Genomic DNA, 14577 nt, shown 5'->3' on the forward strand with positions numbered 1-14577 from the left:
CGGAAAACCCGGTTGCTGTTCGAGATATATATCCTACAGACACGGTTAGCCCAGTCCGATAAATTATTCAACGCTCTCTCGATGTTCCTTTGTCCATTTTATGGACCTTTGCGAATTAAAACGTCACCGATATTTTAGTCTTTCAGGTTATCCAAAATCGAAATATTCGGGACAAGATTGATGAATCCATACTGTCGAATGAAATAAATCGACAATTTTTTTTTTTCAATTCAATCGATTAATCCAGTTGTCTCCAAATTCTTGTGGGTCGGAATTCGCATTTCTTTCCTCTGATAACACGTACATCCATCAGAAACGTTGAAACGCACGCGACAAGCTTAGGAATTTCAGCGACAACGACGGATGATCCAGCAGATCCCTTTGCCAAATATACACAGTAAAACGAGCACGAAAACTCGAGTTATACAAGAAATGCATTACGTGGAGGGAACGCGTTGAATAAACGTTCCAGTGTTCAGCCGAAGGCCTCCTCGTTATTGGAGTGCGTGCTATAAATCTCTGTTGGTAATAAAGCCTGGGATTGACGTAATAAGCTCTCGGCGGTACGATCGTATTCTGCGTGGCCGATCTTTCATTAACGAGGTCAACTTTCCCGTCTTTTCTTCGAAACGCTGCATAAGCACGCGTCCCTCTCTTTCTATCGTTCATTTTCTACTTTCTTCTCCGTTCGCTGACGTCGACCGTTAAGCAATAAAGCCATGCGATACGAAAGTTTAGAGAGAAAAGATCGAAAGAGAGAGGACGATTTCGTTTGTTCCCTTCATCGACGCCAGTTTCTTCGCGATGTGGGCTGAAAGTTCAAGAAGTAACCCTCGCAAAGCCGCCGACTTACTTTTAACAAGCCGACCTGGCCTCTCTTTCCCGCACCAAGTCCCAGAAGAGACCACTGCACCCACGAGTGTCGGCTAATTGGATTCTGTTATCGCCCGTGTTCTTTTGCTTTCCGGAAAATATGCTTTTCTGGGGCCAACGTGACGCCGCCAACGGTGTCAACCTACGTTTCCGGCTTTCCACGAGATAAGTCACGTTTTCGAGGCGTCTGAATAATCTGATCGCACTCTGTGGTCTAGCTTCGACACCGCTGTCGAAATAGTGGAAATAGTCGAATTTAGTAGGACGCGTAGAAACGGGAGTGGAAATTGCATGAAGTATGACGTTCGTAAAAGTTGTAACGCTTTCACGATAAATTCCCATTTATCTATCTCGTCGATCGCGAATTGCAAAAAAGAATATTTTAAACTGATAAAAGTTATCTGTATATTTAAAGAAAATTCTCTCGCTGTCACTCGTTGATCGAAAAACTGTCGGCTATCAACTCGCTGCCGTTTCTACCGCAACCAAAAAGCTGGTTATCCCACGAGACTTAACCCAGAACGGATCCTAACGCGAGATTTCCATTTTCTAGTCATAAATCAAAATGTCGTCGATTCGATCGCGGAGCAGCCCACTTTTTCGAACCGAACACAACCCTTCTCCTTCCCGTCCTGAACCTTTCATGGACTGGGCTTCTCGTTCACCGTTAAGTAAATAACGATCGTTTCGAGAAAGTCTGGCGTTAATGGTGACTTCACAAAGCCTGTGTCTTAGAAAAGTTTTTCGCTCTACGCTTTTCTGCGTTCCTTTTCTGCTTTCTCATCGTGTTCCTTAAACATCTGGCTGTTTTCTCGGCCGCAGGCTACAGCGAAAACTTGGCCAATTACGGCGAATTAAACTTCTTGAAAATTTATAAGAGGGTGAGGTTTGACACACCGACGAGGAAATGAAACAAAGTCAACGCTCTTTCGGTATTGATTCGTTCGTTATCATGAATATTGTTCGTATTAATATCGATAATACGATTTGATAAAGTATACATTTCAGAAACATTAACTTCGATTTGTCCTGTCGTGATTTAAATTACAAATCTCGTGTTTCGAGGCAATTCAGTGAACATACGTAAATTTACAAAATTAATTTATTTAATTGTATCGACGATACGGCTGTTGATCGAAGAGAGACATTAAATTCCATTGAAATTGATACGAATCGACGTCCAATAGGAATAGAAAATTTGGACTAATTAAATTTCGCTGGAAAAATGATTCGACGAATTTAAGGTTATGTCGAAAGGAAAATACGACGCAACGTTCCTAGGACAAAATATCGAAAGTCGAAGGATCAATGACAGCGACGCTTTCATGAACACCCTTCAAAACCGATCGAGCTTCCTCTGCCAAGGATCCCAGGAAAGGGAAATGGGAAGATCGAATGGGGGACGAAGGGGTGAAGGTTCAGGCTATTTCAGGAAGCCGTAGTGATTACGCTTCGGTCGCCAATGAGAGCTTATCTCGTCGCCTTGTAAAGAACCGTCTATATATACGTAGCCATTACTGGTCGCATGGTGCAGCAACCCCTTCAACCCTCTCGCCCACTCTGTCGGACCAAACCCCGTCAACCGCCGGTAAGTTATTATGTCGTGAAAATAAGGAGAAAATTGGAAAGCGGTTTAACCGTGAAAGTGGTGTCAATTACTGTCTCGCTATCGGCTAAGGTACCTACCCTTCTTCAAGACGCTTTAAACAACCGATCAAAAGACACGTGGCTTCGACTAGTTCTTCGTCGAGCTTCTAACGTGTCAATTTCCGAACAAAATTAATGACTGCACTCTCGCTACGTTATAATGGATGAAGGACGGAATGTCAGAATAGTCGGATATTTAGGATTTTTAATAGAATTTATTGAACATTTCATACTAGTTGTGTAGCGTAACCGACGTTACGAGTCATAAATAATTACGCATACTCTAATCGAGAGAGACGAATAACGTCTAACTGGTCTCACCCGTCTCTACTGAAAACAAAGTTTACTTCTCTCCGAGTTTATCTGCCGTCTCTAAAATTATAATGATCATAATATTCGTATCGTTGACGAAGGATAGAGACAAACTGTCGGAAGAGCAAACTTTTCAGAATATGGTGTTTGCGATATTCGAAAATAATAATATTCAGCGAGTTGATAAATTGCGAAAAGCTCTATCAAAGTTTCAGTAACACACTGCATCATGGAACCGACGTTTCGAGTTATAAATAACGGTGCACGTTCGTCGACGAGAAGACTAATATCTGACTAGTATCGTTCTACTCTCCCGAAATTGAACTTCGGATATCTCTCTGTGCTTCGTTAAATTATAAGCGCAAAGTTGATTCGCGTTTTGTATCGTTAATATCGATGCTAGAAAAGAAGATGTTAATAAAACTTAGGAATGTTTCTCTTAATCGCTCAATCGTGTCACGGTGTCGATCAGTCGTGATGCCCGTATCGTTCAACGTATCGAACACTGTCGAACAACCGATTCACGGCGACATCGAAGTTCCAGTAATAAAAAGACACACCGACGGTTTATTAGAATGAAGGAGAGCATTGATTGGCTCGATTACACGCGAGCTCGAGGCGACGATGATGCTCACAGGAAAAGGGAAATCATCGATCGAGTCTTTTATCCGTTTTTCATTCAGCCTCGTCGTCGAACTTTGCTCCAACAGAGGAAATTGGAGGGAATTCCAGTTGAAGCGTCGACGGTGATCGACGATCAACAATAATTCGCTTTTTGGCAATGCCGAATGGACGGAAATACGGACGAAAGTGCTGAGAATAATGAAAGGATCGAGGTCCACCGCTGGGAACAAAGCAATCCCAAAAATGTCCGCGCGCAATATCGGCACCTGTTGTCCCGCGAAATAACCGAGCGTTATTCGTAAAGATTGCGTCTTTCGTGCACAATCGCGGTCCGAATCTGATTGTTCGACGACTTTAATCACTGCTTTAGAAATTTCTGACTCGTCGAAAGTCGTGTTCGTTATCCAGAAATAACTGTACGTTTAACGTTCGATGCAAGGGGCGATAACGATTTTTGTTTCGGCTAGATTCAATGTTGATAATCTTGCATTGTGACGATTACGTAGACAAGTTGTTCAAGGCGTTTTTGTAACACATTGTGTCGGCGGATCGTAAAGTAAAACGTTTAACTCGTAGAAATTTCACACGTAGACGTTCAAAAAGCGAACTTATTGTTTGAGCCGCAAACCACAGTTTCGCGTTGGCACGTGAACGTAAACGTTGACCCCAAAAAACACCCGGAAAAAGGAAAAAAATACGTTCGATGGTAGACAGAAACGTTGCCGAAAACGCTACAAAAACTTTCGAGAGAAAGAGCGCTTTTTTCCAGGAACACGCAACCGTGCCATTTTCGCATTCAAATGTATACGTGGCCTAAACTTTAATTACGAAATGAGAACTGGGTTAATCACTCGCGATTCAGCCAACTTTTAGAGTGCATTTTTCTCGCTGTCAAGTTTCAAACGTTCAACGACACCTGTTCATTTTCTTTATCCCCGAAATAACGGTCGAATACAAATCACGCCACCGATCAACAATTTCATATTCAACGATAGATACGTTGTTTTTATGACCGATAAATAAACGAACGATTTTTAAACGCGCACCAATGGAAATTTGTAACGACGCGGGCGCGGCGGGCAAAGTTTAACGAACCACATCGTGCCATGTTGTTTCCGTCGTTTTCGTTATTTATCGCTCCAATTTATGGCTCTGCTCAAGCTTTTGGAACCGTTCCGCTGGATTTACCGAGACACGCTGTATCTCCATTAAAACTTTATGATAAACACACGGTCGATAATTCAGGCAGAATTTTGCAAACGCAACTATTGACGATATCGATCGTTGTCCTTACAGAACCGTTCAAATTCAATTGCATTACGAAATCAATTTTCCTTTAGGTCATTATATCGGTGGTACAATGTAACCATTACCTAGTCTCTGTGGGTTGAATTTCGAAAACCGTTTGTTTCGTTTTTTATTTATGTCTGCAGGTGGCATAGCTCGTTTCGGTTATTTATCGAGTAAGCTTATGAACTTCATAACCACGTGTGCACGCGAGTTATTAGATCGAGCGACCAAAGCTGTTTCAAGCTTATGATAAAAGATCGGTCGACTAACCTGTGGGTGTGCATGGTGTTCTTGCCGCCTCCACGAGGTCCTCGCGACTTCCGGGCGGTGCTTCCAGCATCGTTCCGCTGCCGGCGAATTTCTTTACGCATAGCAGGCTCAACGCTGAAATCAAAGTTTTTACCTCGTTAAAATTACACGACAATTTTCCTCATCGAATTCTATGGATATTCGAATGAACGATTCGAAAGATCGAGCAAATCGTTTGAACGAACAATTTTTTATCGAATAATTCAGCTATTTCAAGTTTTAACCTTCGGAAATTATCACGGTAATAAACGCGTCAAAGAACGATGCATCAATTAGTCAGCCTAAAAAATTGCATCCAACAGAGCTAGTTTGATCAATGCTTTGAAAAGAGTATTCAATCTTTCGTTAAGTGACAAAAACATGGCACGCTCAAGCTGTGCCGTCGTCGACATATTTTTCAAACCGCACTGTCCTTCATTCCCGTGCAATTTACTATCGTCCAAGGCAAAAGGAGAACACCGGTTATCACAGGATCCCGTCACTAACGCGCGAAGACGCGTTTTAATTAAATTTTCACGACCACAACGCCGTCAGGAATTCTCGCACATACGCGCGTACGCAAATACGCTTGTATTCGAAGCGGTTTACGCGCGTTACACTGTTTCATCTTTATGCTCGAGCTGCGAGCTGGAAAGAGAGTAGCTAGCAACAACGGGATGATAACGCTAGGAGAACGTCTTGCATGATTAATTTTGCAGCCACATCCGAAACATCAGGCGCTCGAAACTCTTTGTTTCATTTTTCCTGGCTCCTTCGTGACTGGAATGGTCGTTTATAAAGAGCAGCGACTCGTATGTCTGCTCTGGTGATTTTAAATATTTCGTAAACGTGTGCGATATCATTTTTTACGTTTGCATTTAAAACACGGATGTACATATTAATAATTATTCGTTAGCGCGTTACAGCGACGGAAGGTAAATAGGTCGGGTATAAATATCGTACAGAAATTCTGACACTCTCGTTGAAAGTGGATATCACCGAGCATTTTACACCGTTTATGCATTTCTCTGCGCAAACTTTCCGATTCTCCGAGACATCTATTTTCCGGGAACCAAAAATGTTTCCTTTATCATCCTCGACAAACCTTGGGCATTGTTAACGAGTTACTTCGCTGGAAAACTTTCCCTTTATCCTGCAGCCCCATTCCAAGCCTTTCAAAAGGATGGAACTACTCCTGAGGATACCTGAAAACGAGCCACAACGTGGAACAGCGCCACTTTCCATTATGCTACTCTACCGTCAAGGAAGAAAAAATTCTTCTTTTATCCCTTCAATCATCTCTAGTAGCTGTTTAACTATAAATAGAGAATTTCTCGAGCGCTCGCTGTCATCGTTTACTTGGTCCAGATGCCATTGACGGCTTTTCATGAAAGAGCAAAGTTTTAACGACGCAATTCCTCGAGGATCGTCGGTCGAAAATAAAGCGGAGAAAAAATTTGCACAGCTTGCGATCTTAAAAAGGTGTTGTCATTCTTCGTGTTCGCCTTGGCACGAATTTCTTCGCTTCCCGATAGAAAAATTCCGAGTGCGATTCGAAGGAGCTGGAAATACTATTCCATCCCGACTCTTCGACGTTTCGCGGTTAAATTTTCATCCTTTGACGATAGCCAGGAAGCGTCGTGGAATCGTTTACGAGCACCGAACTATTGCTTTGTTTCGTTCGATTTTCCGATGGCCTTTGACTTCTCCGTCGGTTTCTTCTTCCCGATTCTTTCCCTCTTCTCGATCCTATTGTGCCAGCTAGATCGAGCAGATAGCTTTTTACACGCCGTGGCCTTTCTAATCTTCCACTAGGAACGCCCGCTCCTTCCCGTCGCTCTTTCCCGTCGACGAGTTTGCGGATACTTTCAAAGCAAATTCGTCGGCCACACAATTCTTGATAAAATTGCGCCTTTCAGGCTCACGTCGAAGAAGAAGTTCGAATTGCATTTCAACCGGGTGCATTGTCGTGAAACTTGCCTCCGTTTCTCGTGCAATCCGACGAAATTGGATCACAACCGGGTGGAGAAAAATACTTTCTTCCTCGTTGTCAATCCTTTTCTTTCGTGACGCGAAACGTCGACAAACAGAATTCGTTCCTCCTTTGAAAAGTCCTTTGACATTATCGATAGTCGTTAGCCGAAGAAATTTACCGAATGAAAAAGCGACCGTGGCACCGCGGCAGCGACGATTTAAAGGCATTTTTCATATTTTAAATTATTAATTTTATTGGATGGGCTGGCATACGTAATTCGGACACACGGATCAGGAAAAATTCGATATTGCCGTTCGCGAGTTATTGAAAGTCTCGTTTAAAATGCAATATTGTACCGAACATCGGAGCATTGTAGCAAGTTCTTCGATTATTCAACGCATGGTAACGATCTGATTTCATTTTAATTTCAATCTGTTGGCGTTACAAACAAATACTCTGCCACTCACCCCGCTTCACGTCCCGCCACGTGTTCGTGATTTCGTCGGATCTTCTTAGCTCGTTTGGTGTTCACCAATATATTCTTCTCACATCGTTCTGACGACCAGCTATCTTCGAATCTGAAACAATACCAAATAATACATCGTTAGAAACGATTCCTGTGTTTTCGATAGTTGCTGCGTCGATATTGATTTCACTCGCGAACTTCTATTGTACCCGGTGATTACAATAATCTCTGTAGTCCATTGTTCTGTCCGTGGCAACGTAAACTGCGCTACTAAACTCGCAACGAAACTTCGTTGAAACGAGAAGCTACGGATTAAACTTTATCAGTGAAGGAAACTTCGTTTAAACAACGTCGATGCAAAGAGTCGAACAGTTGACGAGTCGAGTTGCCGAAATAATTGAACGAAAGTACCGAGATGACTAAAATCGAATAAGATAGCTAGGTTCTTTGAACGCGTTTAGAGTTGATTATTTATCGAAATAGAATTATTAGGATCGATCTGGCAACAGGAGATAACGCGTAGGAATTATAGGAAGCACGAACCCGGATATTGCGTGCTCGTTGCATCCAGGGAGCGATAAGGGTGATAGTGTCACTCGTCTAGCTAATTACTAGTTACCAACTATACGACTCTTGGGATCCGGCTCATGAATGAAGCGCGTGTGTACGTAACAGGGATGGACTACGTGTTCGGAGCTAGGAATCTCGATGTCTGCATAATGCAGTAATCGCTCAACTTTCGAAATGAATTTTGTTCTTACGGAAAAGGTCGTTTCAAACTCCTCTTTCGCTAAATAAAATTGTTCATTACGACACTTTTCCATTTACGTAGCACAATTTAAACTGCTGCTTTGTTCTACACGTATGCATATTCGGGAACGCATTATCCGACACGCGACAACTCGATCGTATAACATGCATGACCGTACGCGTCAGTTTTCATCGCGGAAGTTGACGCGTTAATCGACTTAAACTATTTGTCATTCATAATTATTCCAGTGTGTATTTTCCGTGATACAGGACCAGCATGCGTAACGTTTGATACTGACACAAATTACAGATAACCCCGAAAACCGCACACCAATAATTCCAATAGGAGAGCCACACGAAAATATCGTTCGCGTGATAGGTATCGGAAATAACAGCGACCTCGTTTGCTTTTGCGCCCAGAGAAACATTTCTAGATGACAGATTTGGCTCTCGTATTTTCTTTTATCGGTAAAAAGGTTCGAGCGCTTATCAAATTGTACGTAATAAATCATTTACCGCGGTAAAAGTAATAATAAAATATACATTTTCCGTACGACGAAAAATTGTACGTCGAACACGCGTCGAGCTTCGTTAGCTTCGATTCCATAGATAACGTCGTCTGTTCCAAATAGTTGAACGGTGGTTAATTCGATTCTAAATCCGATCGAAAACGAAAAGTTTGGTCGAAGACCGAATTCCCATTTCGATAGAGACTAACAATGTTCCGCTAACGCGTTCACATTGAATATAATTACATCTCAAACCGTGAACATTATCGAACGAAATTAAATTATCCATAATGAAGCATGCTACAAAAGCATTTCGAGGTTGTGCCTCGTAGGAAGCGACGAGTAATTTCAACGTGGTACATTTAAAGCTAAAATAACTGGCTGCAGATGTGCGAGTACCATTAAATTACAAATTAACTCTATATTGTTTCGTAGAAAAACAAATAGTTCTAGTTTCACTGCCGGAAAACACCAACTGTTTCGAGTTTCACAGCTTTCTCGGTGCTCTGACCACAATTTTTCCACTTTGATCGACGCGGCATCACCTCGAATCCGACGATCGGTAACCTGAGTAGTGACTTGTACAGTCTGGAGGAAACTCGATGAGTAGGTGCGAAAGTTTAGTTGAAGTGGACGATTGGTTTCTGACTGAAAAGAGCTTTCAGGTAGCAATTACCGGTTCACCTGACGGTGACCATTCGAGCGATAAGCGAAACTCCTGCCAGGCTTTCGCTGATGTACGAGTATCACGCGTCTGTTCTCGCGAATTAGCGAATACGCAGATAGCTGTATCATTATCTAACACCAGCATTTCCGTTTACCCGAATGATCACGAACGCGGAGTCAAGTAACGTTAACGAGGTAAAATCGTTCGATTATCGATATGGATCTCTCTGGTCCTCTATCCGTCGACCTCTGTGCTTCTAGTTCCCTGTGGTACAACTCTTCGTCGCGAGCTGTAAACGATTCGAAAATTCACCGCTAACATTGAAAATCAAGTAGATCGACAATTAATTGTCGTTTCGTTAGAAGATACGCGACAAGTTGTGAAATGCATTCAACTGGCAAGAATAGGGCACACATAGTTCAAAAATTGGACAAAGAGGGTATTTGAACGAGGTGAAAAAGTTGAGATTAAGAAGAGGGCCAAACATCCCTTATCTTGTAACAGTGCCAAGAGAGACTGGGGATGGAAGATGGAACGAGGAGCACATTAAGAGATAAAAGATTCGTCGTCATGGAATTTACGACCAATTTCGTTCCGGAACACTATTCGTGGGTGTTTGCAGCGAATTCAAAGGTTCTCTCGTTTCGTTCGACACGAGTCTTTTGAAAGATATTCGGAATTAATCAACACGACCAATTAAGTTGCGCGTTCATTCGTCAGAGTTTCAACAACGACGTACGCTCCAATTTGATCTAGCGATAGAAAAATATGAAATTTCGAAATAAAGTTCGAACGGAATAACCGTTTAATATAAATATTACCGGGTAAATTGGGCTTTTAGTCAAACGTGTCGAACGTTCGTCCGACTAACTCGCTTGTATCGAACGAATTAAACTCGATTTAACAGGCGCGAGATAAAAGTTACGGGACACTAGATTTTATTATTCCGGTTTGCCGTTGACGTTTCGCACAACCGCGTGCTTACATTTCTTATTTGCTCTTGCGTGGTCTACAGTGCATACACCTCGCAACATGTGTCCACACATGCACACGTGTCCGGGATAGCATTATGCATGTCACACGTGTACTGTACGGTAATGCAATGACCGTACGGATGATCGATCGCTGAAAGATGCAAAATATTTCGCATGCCATTGAAACCTTTATAAATCACGCGTCTTCGAGGATTTTTCAAAGTCTTGTTCGCGTTACGCTCTCATGTTTAATTCAACCTGATCTATTCTTCAGTCATTTTAGATGTAAATTGTTTACTCGAAGGTTACGATGTCGAACAAGCGGAACTAAAACCACTCCAGATTTCGAGCGACAAGTTCGCTCGGTCGTAAATACAAAAACTAGAACGAGAACAGCCGTTCGAAATTTGAAAGTAGAACAAGACATAGGTACATAGATGTTCTAGGTTTAGAAGCAGTACACGATGCAAATCAGCGTATGCATGTACGTTAGTTCCACCAGGAATAGAAGCTTTAATACAAAAGTTGATCAACGGGCAGACACATGTTTACCGTGTCGGATGAATTTTGCTATATAAATAGAGTCGAACTAGAGTTATGCAGCGTATACGAACAGATGATTGTTTGTTTCGACCTAACATGCGTGTTTGAGTGGTCGGAGCGCAAGTGCCATGTGTATGCAGGTCAGATGTCCCTTGCATTTTGCAATCCACGATGTCGTCGGATTACAGGAACCAACTTCGCGCATGCAACTTTCGATGCATTTTAATGTTCCGTCAAATTTTATCCGCGAAAAAACAAAGAATATTATAAACATTGTAATTGTAGTTAGGTCAAACTTAATCCTCTTTCTCCCGTAAAGAGTCATCTTTTTTTCCCTTTTCATATTCTTTTCCCTTTTCCTCGTTCGTCGGTATAGATACGTTTACAAATATCCGCTCAACCTCCTTCGTTTTCCATTCTTCGCGTGTCTTTTCTTGCTTTTGCGAAGATTGCTCTTATATCGGGATGCTGCAGTCCGTACACACCTGTGTGTCGTTCCGCGCGAAAAAGGACGAGTTCGTAAGCCGGAATACAGGCAAGAATATCAAGCAGGCAGCACTTACGCTTCAACGATCTCGTAACCTTATCGTCGCGTTGCACTCGACATATTTCTCTTCGTCTGTCCTCTCCGTTTACGTACACCTTCGTTATCCTTTTCAATGTTCGCCGATTTCTCGAGTTTTAAACACTTTGATCGATAATCTTGTACGCAGAGAAATAAATTGTAGAGAAAAGAAGGAGGAAAGAGGTAATTTCCTTGGGTCACGAGCCGTCGCAAAAGTTTGCGAAACGGCCCCTAGCTATCCGGATGCAAATGAAATTTTGCAAGCTCGTGGTCGCCGAAGCAGACGTTTATTAAAGTTCGAGGCACGCTGCATACGAGGAAAAGAATAACCCGGTGAACCGCGACTCGATTGAATACATTTCCCAGAATAATTCACCAGAGTTAACCGAGTACCGAAACGTGGTTAGTTAAGTACTTATTTCTATTTTTATAATATCCTTTTAACTAATTAATTCTTGATTGTTCAAGAAGCGAAAAACAGCGTTAAATTTATCATTGAAACAGAGAGAGAAACGAACAGAATGTTCGTAATTTAATTAAAACGGATTTAGAAGGAAGAAATTTAATGTAACGAACGGTAACGACGCTTTACATTTTCCTCAACAATTTCGCAGAAGGTAATTCTACAAAGGAAGCGTCGACTATCACCGTAACCGGTATATCTTGTCGGATAATTCATCACGGATACTATAGACCTTCCTGTTTTCCAAGCAAAGCGGCAATTAAACGCGTGTTCTGACAATTAACCGGTGCTTGGCGATTATCTACGAGTTCGAACCGATACGAGAATAGAAACAGAAGTAGTTAATCTTTTGGAATTCGATCATTCGATAAATGACTAATTACGAGGAACATAATTCAACGATCAGTTAATTCTCTGTAATTGATCGTTGGCCATTGATAATGAGCTTGGATGTTTCAACGGTTCTGCTTCTATTCAATTAACGCAAATTAAACGATCTCGTTCGATGCTAACCGAATTAACTTGGCTTATTCGAACAAGAAGTAAAAATATTTAAAAAAGTAATCGCTTTCTTTTGTTCGCGTTAATCGAACAATCGACCAAAGAAAAGAGCAAATAAAATATTTAAGAGCGTGATTTAATTATTACCCTGTCCCTATGAAAGTTCAATTTTAAAAGAGACTTCATCTTGTACAAATCAATAACTTAGCACCGCATCGAACACGTTCCACACGACCCAATTACCATTCCCGTCGACAGACGTAACGGTATTGCATTATTTACGGCGACGTTGAAACTAGTTCTCAACGACATTCTCTCCTTCCCTATCCACATCTCGCTTTATTAAACCGCATTATGACTTGAACCACGTTCGTTCACGATAATGCGAAATGAATGCACGTTAACCGTCCCGTTTTTCTGCTCGTTTCGCGTCAAGTGGCTTAACTGACTCGATAACTACCCGCTACATCGCGACACGCTGTATCGCCGCGCGTTATAAAGATACCCCTTTAGATTTCTACGCGATGGACTACTACTTGTATCGTAACGCGTCGAATATTCACGCGTTACATTTTTATATTTCTTCAATTACCGAGTTTATCGATAATCAGCTGATCGACGTCTGTTATGTCAGTCGTATAATTAACGTCCAATTACGATTAGATCGGTTCTGCGTCATTCGTGAACAATTAGCTCGCGATATGATAATAACTAGAGGGGTGTAGCCGTTAATCAGCAAATGCGTGCACGCGGTACAATGCCTTTCGTTTGGGGAATCGCTGGTAAATGCGGTGGAGTTCGATCATGGAATTCGGGTCACGCAACGGTTGACGATTACTGCTAATAGGGTGATTCATTAGCAAATATTTCTGTCGTTCCCGAACGTTGTTTCCCGTACGAAAATTTCGCATTGAAAAGCAGATCAATGACATTCGCTAGCTGATCATTTGTATAACTGAAGATTAATCTCGTGATATGGAATCGAACCGTTGAGTTTAGATATTCGTGAATCCATACGAAACACGTAAAACCGAATAATCACAATGGTAAAGTGACCCCTTTCCAACAGTAATTAAAAGCTCTCAGAGTTATTCTAAATATTCAATTGTATTTCGTACGAAATGTTCAAGTTCGAAACGCGAAAGTCTAACGTAACTTCGTGGCATAAAAGTATCGCCGAGTGACACTTCCGACACATCGGTTTAGAAGTTACATTTCGACGAAACTGACTACGTAAATCTTGCAGGTTGAATTCGTAACGATCTAATCGATAAAACTAGCTTTTCGATGCAGCCTCGGTTCACGCACGTTAATACCGAGATCGTTAGCGCGGAATCAGAGGCAATTACACGAGAACTCGATTATCGAACTTTCAGGGCCATCGATTGCAGTTAATTGTGCGTTTCATTAGCGAGCACTTTTGACTGGTGCGCGTGCCGCCTATAAAAAAAAGTGGCTTTTACGCCAGGTGCTGGTAACTCGATACTTTCAGCCCTGTTGGTTCTTTCGGGAAGGTTCAACCGAGGAAATCGTTAATTTCAGCGCTGGGTTCCAGCACGAACTTTCCGGGAGGATCAAATTATACGGAAAATTGATCGACTCGTTAAAATGGAACAAAGAAAATTCCAAAAATCATTAATAATATTCTGACAACTGTTCGAATCAATTTCAGAGTATAATGATATCCCATTAAATGGACATCACGAATGATCTGTACCGCGTCAGCGTTTACTCGTGCGCAATTAGAAAAATTAGTTTTTCGCTCGCTTCGTTGGACAGCAAAAACAGAAAAGAGGAAGCTGGAAAAAGACAGCGAGCAAACATCTCGCATAAAAAGTAGCGGTTATCAGTTTCACGTTAGCCGCAACGTATTCAGCGGGGTCATAGGAATTTTTCAAACAGCTTCGTACCAGTAGAAACACACGGGACGAATATGAACGCGGCCAAACTAGCTGGATAGCGCGCGGAGTAAGCCACGTGTAAATGCACAGGCCTGCACTGGAAACGCATAACGGTGCAGCCAGTGCTGCATAATCGCACCCTACCGTGTCGAGATTGCTAACACAACACACGCGACGGAACACAATGTGACACGCATAAATCGCGCGAAGGGAAGAGTGGCGCGAACTG

General features: G+C 42.1%; 1 protein-coding gene across 1 annotated transcript in view; it reads right to left on the bottom strand.

The window, feature by feature from the left end:
• Positions 1-14577, bottom strand: part of LOC100878076 (uncharacterized) — an 88023-nt gene that overhangs the window by 15953 nt on the left and 57493 nt on the right. The window contains exons 3-4 of the mRNA XM_012287340.2: positions 7477-7587; positions 5017-5130 (exon numbers count right to left, since the gene is read on the bottom strand). Coding sequence (XP_012142730.1) covers positions 5017-5086 — 70 coding nt within the window. The 5' untranslated portion in view covers positions 5087-5130; positions 7477-7587. The remainder of the gene's footprint in view (positions 1-5016; positions 5131-7476; positions 7588-14577) is intronic.

This window comes from Megachile rotundata, chromosome 6 (assembly GCF_050947335.1).
Source record: "Megachile rotundata isolate GNS110a chromosome 6, iyMegRotu1, whole genome shotgun sequence".
Classification (NCBI taxonomy): Eukaryota; Metazoa; Arthropoda; class Insecta; order Hymenoptera; family Megachilidae; genus Megachile; species Megachile rotundata.